At 39.2% G+C, this 17,587-nt stretch overlaps 1 protein-coding gene across 4 annotated transcripts in view; it reads left to right on the top strand.

Annotated features, from left to right (window-relative positions):
• The window catches only part of SZT2 (SZT2 subunit of KICSTOR complex), a 523,775-nt gene that overhangs the window by 359,153 nt on the left and 147,035 nt on the right, over positions 1-17,587 (top strand). For all 4 annotated transcript variants that reach the window (XM_033916162.1, XM_033916160.1, XM_033916161.1 and 1 more), the window contains one exon: positions 636-827. In XM_033916162.1, the coding sequence (XP_033772053.1) occupies positions 636-827 (192 nt within the window). The remainder of the gene's footprint in view (positions 1-635; positions 828-17,587) is intronic.

Genomic DNA, 17,587 nt, shown 5'->3' with positions numbered 1-17,587 from the left:
CTCCCTTCCCATCTCCTTCCCTTCCTTTAATTTCTTCTGTTTTTTCTGCATCTTGTTCATGTGTTTCTCCTTTTTGTATATCTGTTATATATCTACCTTCTTCCTACAAGCTGGCTCATCTTATTTCCTCCCTATCTGCTTTCTTAGCCGCTCTTATTGTTTCCGTTTCTCTCTTTTTGCTTCTCCATCTCCCCTGACTTTCTCACTCCGTCTCTCCTCTCTCCCTTGTTTGATTCTTCTTTTAGCTTGTAATGATGTCTTTTTTTAGGTTTCTCTATGGGACAAGCCCACACCCAGCATTGGTTTTTCCTTCTCATAATCACCTGTCCTCTCCTTTTTTTCACTCTTTTTTCCTGCTATCCTAATCTCCTTTGCTTTCTTGGCTTCTGCACTTCATTTCCAGTTGTCTTCTATACTCTTTGACCCTAATTTTCTTCCCTCCCCCATCACATGTTAAACCCAATAAATTCAGATCAGTCTCGGGACTAGATTCACTGAAGTGTTTCTGTGCACTTTAACCCTTGCTGATATGACCCAGTAACTAGCACATTGGAGAATAATGGGTGTATTTTTCAATCATGTACATTAGGTCAGTTGGTCTCCTTCCTCTTGACCCTTTTCGTTTCCTCCTACAGCTTCAAGTACATTGCTACGTTTTGATATCTGGGAGAAAGGAAATGTGAGCCCGCTGCAGCTGTCCGAGAGGCTGCGCAGTGCGGTGCGCCATGCCCTCTGTGATGTTGTCATGGAAGCCAGACTGCTCCAGGCCCCTCTCTGCGTGGATACGTCTGTGATCAACAGCAGTGAATTGGAGAAAGGAGGCAATGGTAAGTCCTAAGATGGAGAAAGAATTTCTCCTAACTACATCAAATGGTTGGGAGAACTGCATTTTGTATTTACTTTGCACATTACTGTCATTTGGTGCTTGGTTATGGCCAGACACTGGCATGGAATACCCATGTACATGGAGTGCCAATATTCAGCCTTAACTGGTTAAGTTAGACCAGTCAAACATAGGACAGCTGGTTCTGTGATCCTATTTAACCAGCTGATTTAAGCATTTAAGTAATAGTCGGGTTTAACTGAGACAGACAGTGCTGAATATGCTGCCGAACCCAGGTGATTTAGCTGAGCCTCTGCTGCCTGTTTAATCACTTTGACTCTTGATTCCTGAGGGCAGGACAGTGAAAGCTGGAATGTCTCTTAATTCCTTGTTTAGGACAGTTCCGGTATCACTCTTGGGTTGAGATGTCTGTAGACAGCAGAGTAAGGGAATGGGAATGATTTCTCTGTAACCTGCAGTCTAGGTTGATGGAGGTTTGGCCTTCAGAGCAGGATTTCACACACGTTCACTAGAAGTTCTACCTCGTGTATGCTTTCATGAATACGTAGTATGCAATTTTAAAGCGTTCTTCTCTGTGCCTGCCGTGCTTTAGAACACTTTGGATATTACTGGTTCTTTATATAGGATGTTGCCACTTCTCTTGAAGAATACTCCCTCACCTTAAGAACCTAGTCCCATACAGGAGGCATGGCCGAGGAAGTATAAAAGGCCGGCCCAGAGGGAAGCAGCAAGACCTAATCTAAATGCCTCCACCCTGAAGCTGAGAAATACAACCGAGTTCACTTTGACCCAGTCAGCTGCAGGCCTAGAGACTGCACTGGTAACCTTAGACCCAGGGAGCAGGCCAGAGACTTGTAAGAATTGCTGCTGAGCCAAGAGACACCCAGGATAGCTTGAATAGTGCTTTCTCCTTATCTCTATAGTGAGCAGGAACCTTCCTACCTTTCATAAAATATTATTTGTTTTACTGTAACTCGGCTTGAGCCTCATGGCTGTTTGGACTTCCTTCTACTTTACTATTTGATTTCTATTTCTTTTCTTGCTATTGATACTTTTAAACTGCTCTGATGCCATCTTCCCTATAGCATAGCAGTATATTGAATAAAGATAAACTTGTGATTTGTCTTAGCAGAGGTAGAAACTCAATTGTAACAGGCTAAAGCATTAAAGTTAGGAGAAAAGCTCAAACTTTCTGTTTAGACAAAAAGTTAGTATCTCTTCTTTGCCATAAGGAGCAGGACGCAGTGCTTCTGACCTGAATTAAGAGTCTGTGAGGAAGGTAGAATAGTTTTTAAGGTCACCAGGGCAATCTGATTACTATGTTAGCTTCAGTCCTCTAAGAATCAAACCTAGACAGAGAAGAAAAAGTCCCAGAGAGGAGAACATTTCTCTGGGTAAGTGGGTAATAGTTGGCTATGGGCAGGGATATTAAATGATAAATTGTAGATTCCTTTATAAAGACACTTTAAAGGGGGGCGTGGCTTAACGCGAACACAAATGGACGTGTGATCGCGACGCTCCTCTTCAACTAGGCAAAGATTATTAAAAAATATATCCTCTTCTTGCCGATTTTCAATGAAAATAATTACCTGTTAATAATAAACTTGTGACAGATCAATATTTCCTTCATCCGCCGAAATTGAAGCAAAGCCTGAGGGAAGGAATCAAAAAAGCGCCTTTCTCCTCTGTGCTGGAACGAAACGATATCGTGAGCAGACGGGGAAAAAAATAAAAGAAACTTAAGATCACCGGAAAAAAAAAGTGCTGCCGAGACTGAAATAAAGCCCTGAAGGAAAAGGTCTGTTTCCCTTTTGACAGTTTTTTTTTTTTCACGGCAAGTTACTGAATGTTTATAGATTTTTCTTTACTAAACGGTGAGATATAGGTAAGCAAATTACTCACAGAGTAAATGAAACCAACTTCATATTGACTAGAAGAAGGGCATTGAGAGAAGGAGAATGGCAGTGAAGGGAATTGGAGAGGGATCGATCTTGGTGTGAAACCGTTATCAACTGATTTTTAGAGCTGTGGCGGTTTTGAAGCTGTCCTCTCCTGCCAGCGCTGAACTGAGAACCTGAGGGCAAAGAATCGGCGACTTTTTCTCTCTTTTACTGGGACGGTAGGAGATTGAGGACAGGCTGCAGTGAATTGTGAATTTGCCCCCCTGTAGCCGATTTCCTTAGAAACTAAAGTTGTGACAGATATTGCCTTCCTCCGCCGAGACTGAAATAAAACCTGAGAGTGAAGGAGTCAGGGAGAGGGAGAGCCATTTTTCTCTGTGCCGGAGTGATGCGGTGCTGAGGGATAGGTGACAGACGAATTTGAAGGAGCTTGAAGGCATTGAACTACCCGAAGACAGAGAGAGAAAGAGAAGAGTTTCCCCATTTGGACTTTGGTTTTTTTCTCTCAGTGCGGCATTGGGGGATATAACTGACAGGAGAGGAAGAAAAAGAAAGAAAAAACTGTTGATAAAATTCCTGCTGCCAAAGTTAGAACAAAATCCTGAGAGAAAAAAAAAAAAAAAGGATTATTTTCTCTATTATCGGTTATTATCTTTGGATAAGTTGTTGATGGTGTGACTGACAAAGATTTGCCGTCTTCTCAGTGCTAGAGCAACGCAACAACAAGAACAGGTTGCTAATAGTGTTGAATGAATACAAGATTTGGAAAATCACTGTGAAGAGAATTTGGTCCTGCCAAAACTGAAACAAAACCTAAGATAGGAGAGCTAGTGGAATTTGATATTTCCTCACCGTTTTTTTTCCTTTTAAGCTGGTATAGTAAGATATCAAAGACAGACTACTGGGAATTGTGACTGAAAGAGATTTTTGTGTCTCCTAACAACTGTAAAGAAAGTAAAATCCAAGAAAAAGAAAAACAATAACATGGCAAGTACCAGACAAAACAAAAATGAGGCTGGTATGTCAGCAAAAAGACAAAAGCAGGATCAAATAACACCAAGCAAGATCCCACTTCCTGCTGAAGAACCTGACATATTGAGTAAAGCAGAAGTTATGGAAGAACTAAGACAAATTAAACAAATGCTTAAGGAAACTGTAACCAATATGTCTGAAATGAAGGAAGAAATATTGAACATCCACAGACAAATGGAAGTTAATAATAAAAGAACAACTGTATTAGAATCTAAAATGGAGGTCATAGAAAGTGAAGCAAACAGATGCAAAAACGACAGTCTGGAATTGAATAAATTGAAAGATCAACTGGAAGACTATGAGAATCGAGGAAGAAAGAAAAATATTAAACTTTTTGGAATACAAGAAAATTTAGAAGGAAAAAATGCTATACATTTTCTAGAAAACTTAATTCCAAAAATATTACAACTGGATTTAAAACAACCACTAGAAATAGAAAGGGCGCATAGGATCCCAGTTAAAAATCAAGGCAGGCCAAGACCACTAATATTCAAAATGCTTAGATACCAACAAGCATTAGAAATATTAAATGCTGCCAAGAAAGACAAAAATCTAAATTATAAAGGATCCAGAATATGGTTTTTGCCGGACTTTGCTAAAAACACAGCAAATAAAAGAAAGAGACTATTAGACATGAGACCACAATTAAAAGAAAAAGGATATAAATATGGATTATATTATCCGGCAAAAATGAGAGTATCATCTGGAGATAAATCCTTGTATTTCGAGGATCCAGAAAAACTAAAAGCCTTTCTTTCTAAATCAGAACCTATGACATTTTAACATAAAACATTAAGATTGGTTATGATGACATTATGAAAAATTATAAAAGTATGAGATATTGAAATACTGAAGAAAGAAAAATATGATCTAAAGAAAAGACAATAAAAATATAAAGAGAGAAAGAATAAGATATAGAAAAAATATTAATACCATATTAAATATATGTTTAAGATAAAATTTTATGATGTAAATTATAATACTAGGGAAATATAAATTAAAAATTGATAAATGGATAAAGATACATTAATGAAATGTTAGAAGTAAAAAATGACTAAAGATATTAAAGGTTAATATAGATAGATAGAAGGGGATGTTGATTGAATATTGGTTGCCTAGAGGGGAGGAGAATGTTCGGGTTGCAGTTCCAATGTGTATCCTTAAGCAGTCATTATATTGGGTGGGAAAGGGAGGGAAAAAGAGGGTATTTACTAGAATGATTAAGGAAAAAATAAATAAGGGATTGGATACTTCAAGGGTAAATATGTGTGTCATAGAAAACATTTTTTGGATTCTAAATATGAAAGAAGAGGGGAAGAAGATTATACTGATAAGCTTTAAAATATATAATGTCTTTTAAGATATACTCTATTAATGTCAATGGCCTGAATCATGTAATCAAAAGAAAAAAGGTATTAGCATTTTTAAAAAAGCAAAATGCGGATATTTACTGTCTGCAGGAGACTCATCTTAATACAAAAGAATCACAGAAATTAACGGGTGGGTGGGTAAAAGAATGTTTTTTTGCTCCAGCAGAGGGTAAAAAAGCAGGGGTAGCAATTCTTATAAATAAAAAATGTATGGCCAAGATTAAGGTAATAAATTCAGACCCACATGGAAGATGGATACATGTTGATATAGGTATGGGAAATAATGCCCTGACGTTGTTTAATATATATGCCCCTAATTCGAATCAATCAGAATTTTTTAAAAAATTACAGAATATGTTGTTACCACTGGCTACTTCTAATTTAGTGGTGGCTGGAGATTTTAATGCTGTAATGGATCCATTATTGGATAAAAAACCAAGTAAAAGTATAAAATCTTTAGGTTTAGATAATCTGGCTCAATCATGCGATTTGAAGGATATATGGCGTATTCTTCATTTTAATGATCAGGAGTTTTCATTTTGTTCACAGGTTCATAAATCATTTTCAAGAATAGATTATATTTTTGTTTCAACAAATGAAGTGCAACAGGTGATTAAAGCTTCCATAGATCCTATTATTATTTCGGATCATGCAGGAATATGGATAGAATTACAATTGGATAAATTGGAAAAGGGTAGACCTCTTTGGAGATTTGATAATGCACTGCTTGTGGATGATAAATTTTTGGAAAATTTTAAAACACAAATTAATGATTTCTTTCAAATGAATTTAGTGGAGGATACATCTATTGAGAATGTATGGGATGCATTTAAAGCAACTATGAGGGGTAATATTATATCATATTCAGCTTTTATTAGGAAACAGAATAAAATGCAATATATAGAATTAGAAAAAGAAATCAAAATATTAGAAGCTAAATTGATAAACAAATGGGAAAATGAGATATTGCAAGCTCTGTTGAAAGCAAAAGGTAAATATAATGAATTAACTTCAAAAATGATAAGAAAGGATTTGTTTTCCAAACAAGCAGTGTATTATGGAAATTCTAATAAGGCGGGAAGATTATTGGCAAATTATCTTAAAGCAAAAAAAAGGAAAACTAATGTTAATGGGATAAAAGATGATAATGGTATAATAACAAATCAAACAGATATAATTTTAAAACAATTTCTAAAATTTTATAAAGATCTGTATTCTTCTGAGCCTTATTTGGAGAGACAAAAAGATGGTAAAAATTTTTTAGATTTAATTAATGGACCTAAGGTTCCTGATCATATAAAACGGAGTTTAGATGAACCTATATCATTAAAAGAATTAGAAACAGCATTGAGATCTCTTAGAGTTGGATCCGCTCCAGGTGGTGATGGTTATACAGTAGAATTTTATAAAACATTTCAAAATGTCCTATCCCCATATTTACTAAATTTATATCAGACACAACTTATAAAAGGTGATATTAAAGGTACTATGGCTGAATCAATAATAATTGTTCTGCCTAAGCCAAATAAAGATCCTACTTTGGTTTCGAACTACAGGCCTATATCTTTAATAAATGTGGATAATAAACTTTTGGCGAAAATTTTGGCTTTGAGATTAGCCAAAGCTCTCCCACATATTATAGATATGCATCAGACGGGTTTCGTTGCTAAAAGACATTCCTCTAATAACTCTAGATTATTATTTCATATGTTAAATTTATCAAAAAAAAATAGATGAACCAACTTTTACAGTTTCCTTGGATGCAGAAAAAGCGTTTGATAGGGTAGAATGGAATTTTATGTATCAAGCTTTAGAATGGTTTGGTATAGGTTCTGGATTTATACAAATGGTAAAAACTTTGTATAGCTTCCCGATTGCAAGATTAAATATTAATAATATGATATCTGATGGATTTCAATTGCGGAGGGGAGTTAGACAGGGTTGTCCTTTATCTCCTTTGTTATTTGATGTTATATTAGAACCCTTATTGTTAGCAATACAGCAAACGGGGGAGATACAGGGTATTCCATATTCAGATATGGAATATAAAATTTCGGCTTATGCTGATGATATTTTGCTTTATTTGAAAAATCCAGAATCTACCTTATCTTCTTTATTGGAATTAATTGATAAGTTTGGTAAATTTTCAGGTTATAAAATTAATTGGAATAAATCTGAAATTATACCATTAAATGTTCATTGTGTAAAAGGACTATTTAAAGATTTTCCGTTCATATGGAAGGAAGAAGGATTTAAATATCTTGGCATTCAAGTTAAAAATACAATTGAAGATACCGTAAAAGAAAATGAAAAATTTGTATTAAAAAAAGTTACGGAGTTGTGTGAACAATGGAACCCCTTACATATTTCTTGGTGGGGGAGAGTTCAAACTATTAAAATGATGATCTTGCCTGTAGTTTGCTACCAAATGAGTATGATACCTATTTATTTTCAGGGGTCCTTTTATAAAAAGCTTAATAGCATTTTAACAAAATTTCTTTGGCTTGGTAGAACACCTAGAATAGCTTTAGTAACTTTGCAAAAATCAATTAAGGAGGGAGGGGTAAATTTTCCAAATTTTTATAGGTACCATCAAGCCTATATTCTACGTCAGGGTATGTATTGGATCCTCCCAGAACTTATAGATAATGCACCAGATTGGTTATATTTGGAATGGCGCCTTATGTTTCCCCTAAATTTAGTTCACCTTCCAAGTATTAACATGCCTAGAAGATACAGAGAAAATAAAATTTTAATGGATACTTGGAAAACGTTGAGATTTATAAGTAAATTAACACCTATCCCAATAAACAAATCAACTAATCAATCTCTATGGATAAACTCCAAGATCAAAATTGGCGGAGCTCAAATCCTTTGGAAGAACTGGATTATTGCAGGCATTAGATCTTTGGATGACGTTATTTCAGAAGGTAAACTGCTGGATTTTTCACAATTGCAACATAGATTTGGTCTTAATAAAACACAAAGTTTTAAATGGTTGCAATTGAAGCAGGCCATTCAGGTTGGGTTCCCTGAATGGAAAACATTGAATAATCAATATAGTTTAAAGTTCTTATGTTTTCAAGCAGACTTCCTAGGACATCAAGCCGCATTGTGGTATAAATTAATATCTGGATATTTAAATAAAAAACCAAAAAATGGTCTAAGAGATATTTGGAGCATTGAGATTAAGCATCAAATTAATGCATCTCAATGGCCACGAATTTGGTCTTGGAGAATGAGATGTACAGTGTCAGCATCTATGAGACAAACTTGGTTCTTTTTATTACATAGAGCTTTTTGGACCCCTACACGTTTGCAAAAATTAGACAGTTCTAAGTCCAATAAATGCTGGCACTGTAATCTGGAACCAGGGACATTAGATCACTTACTGTATCATTGTCCCTACATTAAAACTTTTTGGAATTCAATTTGGCCACAAATTAATAAATTGATGGAAAATCATATTGCAATATCATATGATACAGTATTATTTGGAATGATGATGAGAAAAAAAAGTCAAATTTCACCAGAAAATAACAAGCTTTTATTAATTATGACAGGGGTTGCCATTCAGCATATAACCAACAATTGGAAGAATTATAGTAACCTAAATTATACATTTTGGTGGAATACAATATGTCATATATTTAAAATGGAAAGAACAATAGCAATACAAAGAGGGACATATACTAAATTTATAAAAATATGGGGGCCATTGACAAAATACTGCAATGAATAAATAGTAGGATTTCTCTTCTTCTTTTCTTCTTTTAAATATCTTTTTTGTGACGCACATAGAGGGGGGGTAATGAAAATAATTTCTACATAATATGTTATAATATGTTATACAATATGTAATGTATGAATGAAAAGTAATAGAAGGGTGGGGGGAGGGAGAGGGGATAAAAATATATTTAGAATATGATGTATTAGATATAAAAATGATATTGTGTATTTATCAATTATATTTTAATATTTTGTACATTTTATGTAAAATTTGAAAATTAAAAATAATATATGAAAAGTAATAGAAGGGTGGGGGGAGGGAGAGGGGGAAAAATATATTTAGAAATATGATGTATTAGATATAAAAGTGATATTCTGTATTCATCAATTGTATTTTAGTATTTTGTACACTTTATGTAAAATTTGAAAATAAAAAATAATAAGGAAAAAAAAAAAATAAAGACACTTTAAATTTTAAAAGAGCAAACTTTACTTGTTAGCTAGTTTCCATAGTTGAAAAGCATGTTAGAGACTTTTTTCTGCTGGCTTTTAAACCAGATTCAGCTTAAGAATTCTTCATCGAATTCACAGTAGGTCACAAATGCCTACTTATCAGAAGTTATCCAACTTATTATGAGTCGTTCAGTCCCTGAAGAGGATTCGCTTGTTCTTTTCTCTAAATCTCTATGCCATATGGAGAAAGACCTAGCCTTGCACTATTTTTAAGGACACAGTCACCGAGGCACAAAATCTATATACAGTACTCCCCCGATATTCGCGGGGGTTCGGTTCCAGGAACCCCTGCAAATGTCAAAAAACTGCAAATATGGTTTTTAGGCAGCGGAGACAGGAGAGGGCAGCTGGAGACTCACTGAATGCTCAGACTGCCACTTCATAGAAACATAGTACTTCCTGTACTAAAGTCGGGCCTCACCAATCAGGAGCTGTGTGTCAAAGCAGTTCCTGATTGGTGAGGCCCAACTTTAGTACAGGAAGAGGCGGTCAGATCATACAGCGAGTGATTTCCTTCACTTGCCGGCGCTCCAGCTGCCCTCTCCTGCCTCCCCTTCGCGGTCAGAAAATACCGCAAATGACCTGGACCGCAAATTTGCGGGGGAACACAGTATACCACATATCAACAAGGGATCCAAGAGGAACAGGAACCAGTGTGGTTCACTGTAACGGTGAAGGAAGCGATCAGAGACAAGAAGACTTTGTTTAAGGAATGGAAAAGGTCAACAACAGACGAAAACTGGAAAAAGCACAAACAGCATCAAAGCAGGTGCCATAAGGCAGTAAGAGGGGCCAAAAGAGACTACGAGGAAAAAATAGCCAAAGAGGCGAAAAACTTCAATCCATTCTTTCAATATATTAAGGGGAAATGACCCACGAAGGAAGCGGTGGGGCCGTTGGATGACCATGGAATAAAGGGAGTGCTAAAGGAGGATAAAGCCATAGCCGACAAACTGAACACATTTTTTGTGTCTGTATTTACCGAAGAGGATATACACAACATACTGGAAGCTGACAGGCGATACGCAGGAAATGAAGATGGGAAACTAACAGGGTTAACAATCAGTCTAGAAGATGTATGCAGGCAGATTGATAGGTTTAAAAATGATAAATCCCTGGGACCGGATGGCATCCATCCGAGGGTTATCAAGGAACTGAAAGGGACTATAGCTGAACTTCTTCAACTAATGGCCAATCTGTTAATCAAATCAGGAAGGATTCTGGAAGACTCAAAAGGGAGAATGTTACGCCGATCTTCAAGAAAGGTTCGAGGGGAGATCTGGGAAACTACAGACCGGTGAGTCTGATCTCGGTACCAGGAAAGATGGGTAGAGGTGCTGATAAAGGACCGCATCAATGATCACCTTGACGGACGCAATCTGCTGAGGACCAGCCAGCACAGCTTCAGCAAGGGAAGATCTTGCTTGACGAACTTGCTGCACTTCTTCGAGGGAGTAAACAGACAGATAGACAAGGGTGAGCGGTCGACATTGTATATCTGGATTTTCAGAAGGCATTCAACAAAGTCCCACATGAATGACTTCTTCAAAAAATTGCGAGCCATGAAATCGAGGTTGAAATACTCATGTGGATAAAAAACTGGTTAGCAGATAGGAAACAGAGAGTTGAGGTAAATGGACAATACTCGGACTGGAGTGGAGTGCCGCAGGTCGGTGCTTTGACCCGTGCTCTTCAATATATTTATATATTTATATATATTGAGGAGAGCAGAAAAGACTACAGGATGAAACTGAAAGAAGCCAAGAGAGAGATACGTTTGGCGAAGGCACAGGCGGAAGAACAAATGGCTAAAAATGTAAAAAAGGGAGATAAAAATTTTTTCAGATATATTAGTGAAAGGAGGAAGATAAAAAATGGAATTGCTAGGCTAAAAGATGCTGGGAACAAATATGTGGAGAGTGATGAGGAGAAAGCAAATGTGCTAAACAAATACTTCTGTTCTGTGTTCACAGAAGAAAATCCTGGAGAAGGACCGAGATTGTCCGGCAAAGTTACACGAGAAAATGGAGTAGATTCTGCACCGTTCACGGAGGAGGGTGTTTATGAGCAACTTGAAAAACTGAAGGTGGACAAAGCGATGGGACCAGACGGGATCCATCCCAGGATACTAAGGGAACTCAGAGAGGTTCTGGCGAGTCCTATTAAAGACTTGTTCAACAAATCTCTGGAGACGGGAGTGATTCCTGGGGATTGGAGGAGAGCGGATGTGGTCCCTATTCATAAAAGTGGTCACAGGGATGAAGCAGGAAACTACAGGCCGGTGAGCCTCACTTCAGTTGTTGGAAAAATAATGGAAGTGTTGCTGAAAGAAAGGATAGTGTATTTCCTTGAATCTAATGGGTTACAGGATCCGAGGCAACATGGCTTTACAAAAGGTAAATCGTGCCAAACGAACCTGATTGAATTTTTTGATTGGGTGACCAGAGAGCTGGATCGAGGACATATGCTAGATGTAATTTATTTGGATTTCAGCAAAGCCTTTGATACAGTTCCTCATAGGAGGCTGTTGAACAAACTTGAAGGGCTGAAGTTAGGACCCAAAGTGGTGAACTGGGTCAGAAACTGGCTGACGGACAGACGCCAGAGGGTGGTGGTTAATGGAAGTCGATCGAAGGAAGGAAAGGTGACTAGTGGAGTCCCTCAGGGTTCGGTGCTGGGGCCAATCCTGTTCAATATGTATGTAAGTGACATTGCTGAAGGGTTAGAAGGAAAAGTGTGCCTTTTTGCAGATGATACCAAGATTTGTAACAGAGTAGACACCGAAGAGGGAGTGGAAAATATGAAAAAGGATCTGCAAAAGTTAGAGGAATGGTCTAATGCCTGGCAACTAAAATTCAATGCAAAGAAATGCAGAGTAATGCATTTGGGGATTAATAATAGGAAGGAACCGTATATGCTGGGAGGAGAGAAGCTGATATGCACGGACGGGGAGAGGGACCTTGGGGTGATAGTGTCCGAAGATCTAAAGGCGAAAAAAACAGTGTGACAAGGCAGTGGCTGCTGCCAGAAGGATTCTGGGCTGTATAAAGAGAGGCGTAGTCAGTAGAAGAAAGAAGGTGTTGATGCCCCTGTACAGGTCATTGGTGAGGCCCCACTTGGAGTATTGTGTTCAGTTTTGGAGACCGTATCTGGCGAAAGACGTAAGAAGACTTGAGGCGGTCCAGAGGAGGGCGACGAAAATGATAGGAGGCTTGCACCAGAAGACATATGAGGAGAGACTGGAAGCCCTGAATATGTATACCCTAGAGGAAAGGGGAGACAGGGGAGATATGATTCAGACGTTCAAATACTTAAAGGGTATTAACGTAGAACAAAATCTTTTCCAGAGAAAGGAAAATGGTAAAACCAGAGGACATAATTTGAGGTTGAGGGGTGGTAGATTCAGGGGCAATGTTAGGAAATTCTACTTTACGGAGAGGGTGGTGGATGCCTGGAATGCGCTCCCGAGAGAGGTGGTGGAGAGTAAAACTGTGACTGAGTTCAAAGAAGCGTGGGATGAACACAGAAGATTTAGAATCAGAAAATAATATTAAAGATTGAACTAGGCCAGTTACTGGGCAGACTTGTACGGTCTGTGTCTGTGTATGGCCGTTTGGAGGAGGATGGGCAGGGGAGGGCTTCAATGGCTGGGAGGGTGTAGATGGGCTGGAGTAAGTCTTAACAGAGATTTCGGCAGTTGGAACCCAAGCACAGTACCGGGTAAAGCTTTGGATTCTCGCCCAGAAATAGCTAAGAAGAAAAAAAAAAAAAAAAAAAAAATTTTAAATTGAATCAGGTTGGGCAGACTGGATGGACCATTCGGGTCTTTATCTGCCGTCATCTACTATGTTACTATGTTATGTTAAATGACCTGGAAATTGGTATGACGAGCGAGGTGATTAAATTTGCAGACGATACGAAGCTATTCAAAGTAGTGAAGACGCAGAAGGATTGCGAAGACCTGCAATGGGACATAAACATGCTCGAGAAATGGGCTGCGACATGGCAAATGAGGTTTAACATGGATAAGTGTAAGGTGATGCATGTCAGTAACAAAATTCTTATACATGAATATAGGATGTCTGGTGCGGTACTCGGAGAGACACCCCAGGAAAGAGACTTGGGAGTACTGGTCAACAATTCGATGAAGCCGACCATGTAATGTGCGGCGGCGGCAAAAAGGGCAAACAGAATTCTATGGATGATTAAGAAGGGGATCACAAACAGATTGGAGAACATAAGAAACGCCTTCACCGGATCAGACTGAGGTCCATTCAGTCCGGTGATCCGCACACGCGGTGGCCCATTTAGGTACTCCTTTATGGAGACCCGGATTTACCGTATCCCTCAATATGATATGCAAGAAGGAAGGCATCCAACTTGCGCTTGAATCCCAGTACAGTAGTCTCCTCCACAACCTCCTCCGGGAGCGCATTCCAAGCATCCACCATGCGCTGTGTGAAAGAAAACTTCCTGACATTTGTCCTGAACCTGTTGCCACTCAGTTTCAGGCCATGACCTCTTGTCCATGTCACATGTGAAAATGTCAGTAATGCTGCTTCTTGGTCTATTTTATCAAATCCTTTTAATATTTTGAAAGTCTCAATCAAATCCCCTCTCAGTCTTCTCTTCTCGAGGGTAAACAGTCCCAGTTTCCTGAGTCGATCTTTGTAATCCAAATGCTCCATCCCTTTGACGAGTTTCGTGGCTCGCCTCTCTGCACTCTCTCCAGCAGAGTTATATCTTTCTTAAGGTATGGAGACCAGTGTTGAACACAGTATTCCAAATGCGGTCTGACCATTGTTCTGTAAAGCGGCATTATGACCTCTTCTGATCTACTCGTAATCCCCTTCTTAATCATGCCCAACATCCTGTTTGCTTTCTTCGCCGCCGCCACACATTGTACCGATGACTTAAGGGTACTGTCAATCAGTACCCCCAAATCCCTTTCTTGTTTGCATTTTGCTAACTTCACCCCCATCATCATATACTCATGTTCTTTATTTTTTTTTCCTAGGTGCATCACCTTGCATTTGTTTATGTTAAAGTTCATCTGCCACTTTTTCGCCCAAGTTTCCAGCTGGTTCAGATCCTTTTGGAGGTGCTCACAGTCCCTTTGAGTGCCAACCGCCCGACATAGTTTTGTATCATCAGCAAACTTAATTATATTGGATGATGTTTCCTCCTAGGTCGTTTATAAAAATATTGAACAATATAGGTCCAAGAACCGAGCCCTGGGGCACGCCGCTTGTCACTTTCTCCCAGTCCGAGTATTTTCCATTTATGCTAACCCTCTGCCTTCTGTTTTCTAGCCATTTTCCGATCCATCTGTGCACTTCTCCCCCTATTCCATGGCATAGTAGTTTCTTCATGAGCCTTGCTGTACTGGGCCATTGAACGCCCCCCCACCTGGAATACTGCGTCCAGCACTGGTCGCCGTACATGAAGAAGGACACAGTACTACTCAAAAGGGTCCAGAGAAGAGTGACTAAAATGATTAAGGGGCTGGAGGAGTTGTTGTACTGCGAAAGGTTAGAGAAACTAGGCCTCTTCACCCTTGAAGAGAGGAGACTGAGAGGGGACATGATCGAAACATTCAAGATAATGAAGGGAATAGACTTAGTAGATAAAGACAGGTTGTTCACCCTCTCCAAGGTAGGGAGAATGAGAGGGCACTCTCTAAAGTTAAAAGGGGAAAGATTTTGTACAAATGTAAGGAAGTTCTTTTTTACCCAGAGAGTGGTAGAAAACTGGAACGCTCTTCCGGAGTCCGTTATAGGGGAAAACACCCTCTAGGGATTCAAGACAAAGTTAGACAAGTTCCTACTGAACCGGAACGTACGCAGGTAGGGCTGGTCTCAGTTAGAGCACTGTTCTTTGACCTAGGGGCCGCCGTGAGAGCAGACTGCTGGGCACGATGGACCACTGGTCTGACCCAGTAGCGGCAATTCTTATGCTCTTGCACCTTCCATCTTGTTCTTCACTTTTTCTCATGTCACCATTTGAACCTATAACTTAGATTGTAAGTCCATTTGGACAGAGAAATAGCTTAAACTGCCTCGAACTTCTATGGCTTTGGCGGTATATAAGAATAAAATTATTATTATTATTTTGTACCTGCTTGTAACTCACTTTGGATTTGGAATGATGAGTAATTAAATCTAAAATCCAACATTTCTAATGAAGTTAGCAAAAGTAATATCATTTATGGGGAAGAAGTGGCCATCTGGGAGATGGCTGTCTAAATGCTGAGGTACCCCTTGCCCTGCCAATTTTAGTAAAAATTAACATCTTGGAGGAATGTATTTGCCTTTCCAGAACTTTTCACTGATAGTTTGAAACCCAATGACTGCAATGAGTAATTTTGCCCATCATTTGATGACCTCCGTGGGAGCGGCCTCTAGCCCCCTGGAGCCTGGCGAGAGTGAGCTGGAGCAGCTCTTAGACATGGTGTCATTGGCAGAAGTGGATGAGCAAGACCTGTGGCCATCATCAAGAGCTGAAATTTGGGACTGGATGCAAGATGTAAAGTCTACAGTAGTGACAGTCCAGTGTGAGCTACATAAAGATGTAGATAGTCTGAGGAAAACAGTAGAGGACATGGGGCAGCACTTGGGGGAATTTGAGGAATGGGTCATTGATTATGAGGGCGATATCGTGCAACTACAGTCTTGCTGCGAGAAGTTAGAGGCTAAACAGGATTAGTTACTTCTGGAAATTAAAGACAGAGAAAACTGAGTTCGATGCAATAATCTTTAAGTGAGGAGAGTGCCCGAGACCCAAATGGAAGGCAGTGGAACAGAGGCAATGTGGAAAGTATGTGAAAAATCTTTGCTAGCAGCCACAACAGGTAAGGATCTGCTTTAAATAGAAATTGAATGTGTGCACAGAGCGGTGGGCCCGAAAATAGCGGGCTGTCCAAGAGAGTTGGTGGATTGCTTTCATCAATATCCAGTGAAGAAGCAGATGCACACGGTGGCCAGAAAGATTGTAAACCATCTAGATACTTTTTTGATAACCGGTATGTCAAAGAAATAGGAAACTTGGAAAGTGGAGCTCTTCGTGGACATGTCAGTGATAATGTTGTGCAAGAATTCAGAAATGTTACTAGATGCCTTATAATAAATAATGTATGATACAGATGGCACTACCCATTTGGACTGTCCTTTTCACTGCAAAATCAAGTCCTGAGAGGCGTGACAGTTTTGCATGAGGTGAATTTATGGAAAAAAAAAGTAGCAGAAACCCAGCGGCAGGAGGAGAGCCAGAGAAGACCAAGTCAGTTTTTGTCCTGCTGGAAACTGGGGGACCATCAAGGCCTCTACATAGGCATCTAAAACTTGTTTGACAACTAGCTATGTTATATGGAAGGACTTTGGAAATACCTGAGTGGACTAACTAAGTACTGCATAGACTACAGTTCTGGAAGAACATAAGAATTGCCACTGCTGGGTCAGACCACTCATGCGGCAGCCCCCAGGTCAAAGACCAGTGCTCTAAATGAGTCCAGCCTCACCTGCGTATGTTCCAGTTTAGCAGGAACTTCTCCAACTTTGTCTTGGAACCCTGGAGGGTGTTTTCTCCTATAACAGATTCCGGAAGAGCGTTCCAGTTTTCCACCACTCTCTGGGTGAAGAAGAACTTCCTTGTGTTTGTACGGAATCTATCCCCTTTCAACTTTAGAGAGTGCCCTCTCGTTCTCCCTACCTTGGAGAGGGTTAATAGTCTGTCTTAATCTGCTAAACTTATTCCCTTCAGTATTTTGAGATAGCTACTGACTAACAGGAGCAGACCAGCTAGTGATAGATGTGTCTTGGTCAGAGATGGGGGAGAGAGAAAGAGGGTATTTTTTTTTTTTTTTTAAATCATGTTTATTAAGGAGTCAACAAGAGAAACAAGTACATTACAGAAATAGAATAGGCATCAAATGAAAAAGGATACATGTCCATCAGGAAAAGCACGTATCGCACCAAGGAGCCACAAAGATAACCTGAAGGAAGAACAAGTCGTTTCCCCCATCAGCTCCATAAATTTTTTTTTTCAATACACCGGACCCACCTCCAGAGGCCCCTGCTCAAGAGATAACACACACACCACACTACACAATCCAGTCACCCCCCCATACAAACACCCCTCACACACCCCAGTCATTCACTTCCTCCCCCCCTACCCCCAAGTCTGGAGACCAGAGGCAATCG

This window comes from Geotrypetes seraphini, chromosome 12 (assembly GCF_902459505.1).
Source record: "Geotrypetes seraphini chromosome 12, aGeoSer1.1, whole genome shotgun sequence".
Classification (NCBI taxonomy): Eukaryota; Metazoa; Chordata; class Amphibia; order Gymnophiona; family Dermophiidae; genus Geotrypetes; species Geotrypetes seraphini.
Note: the sequence above shows the minus strand (reverse complement) of the source record. Positions and strands in the feature narration are given on the sequence as shown.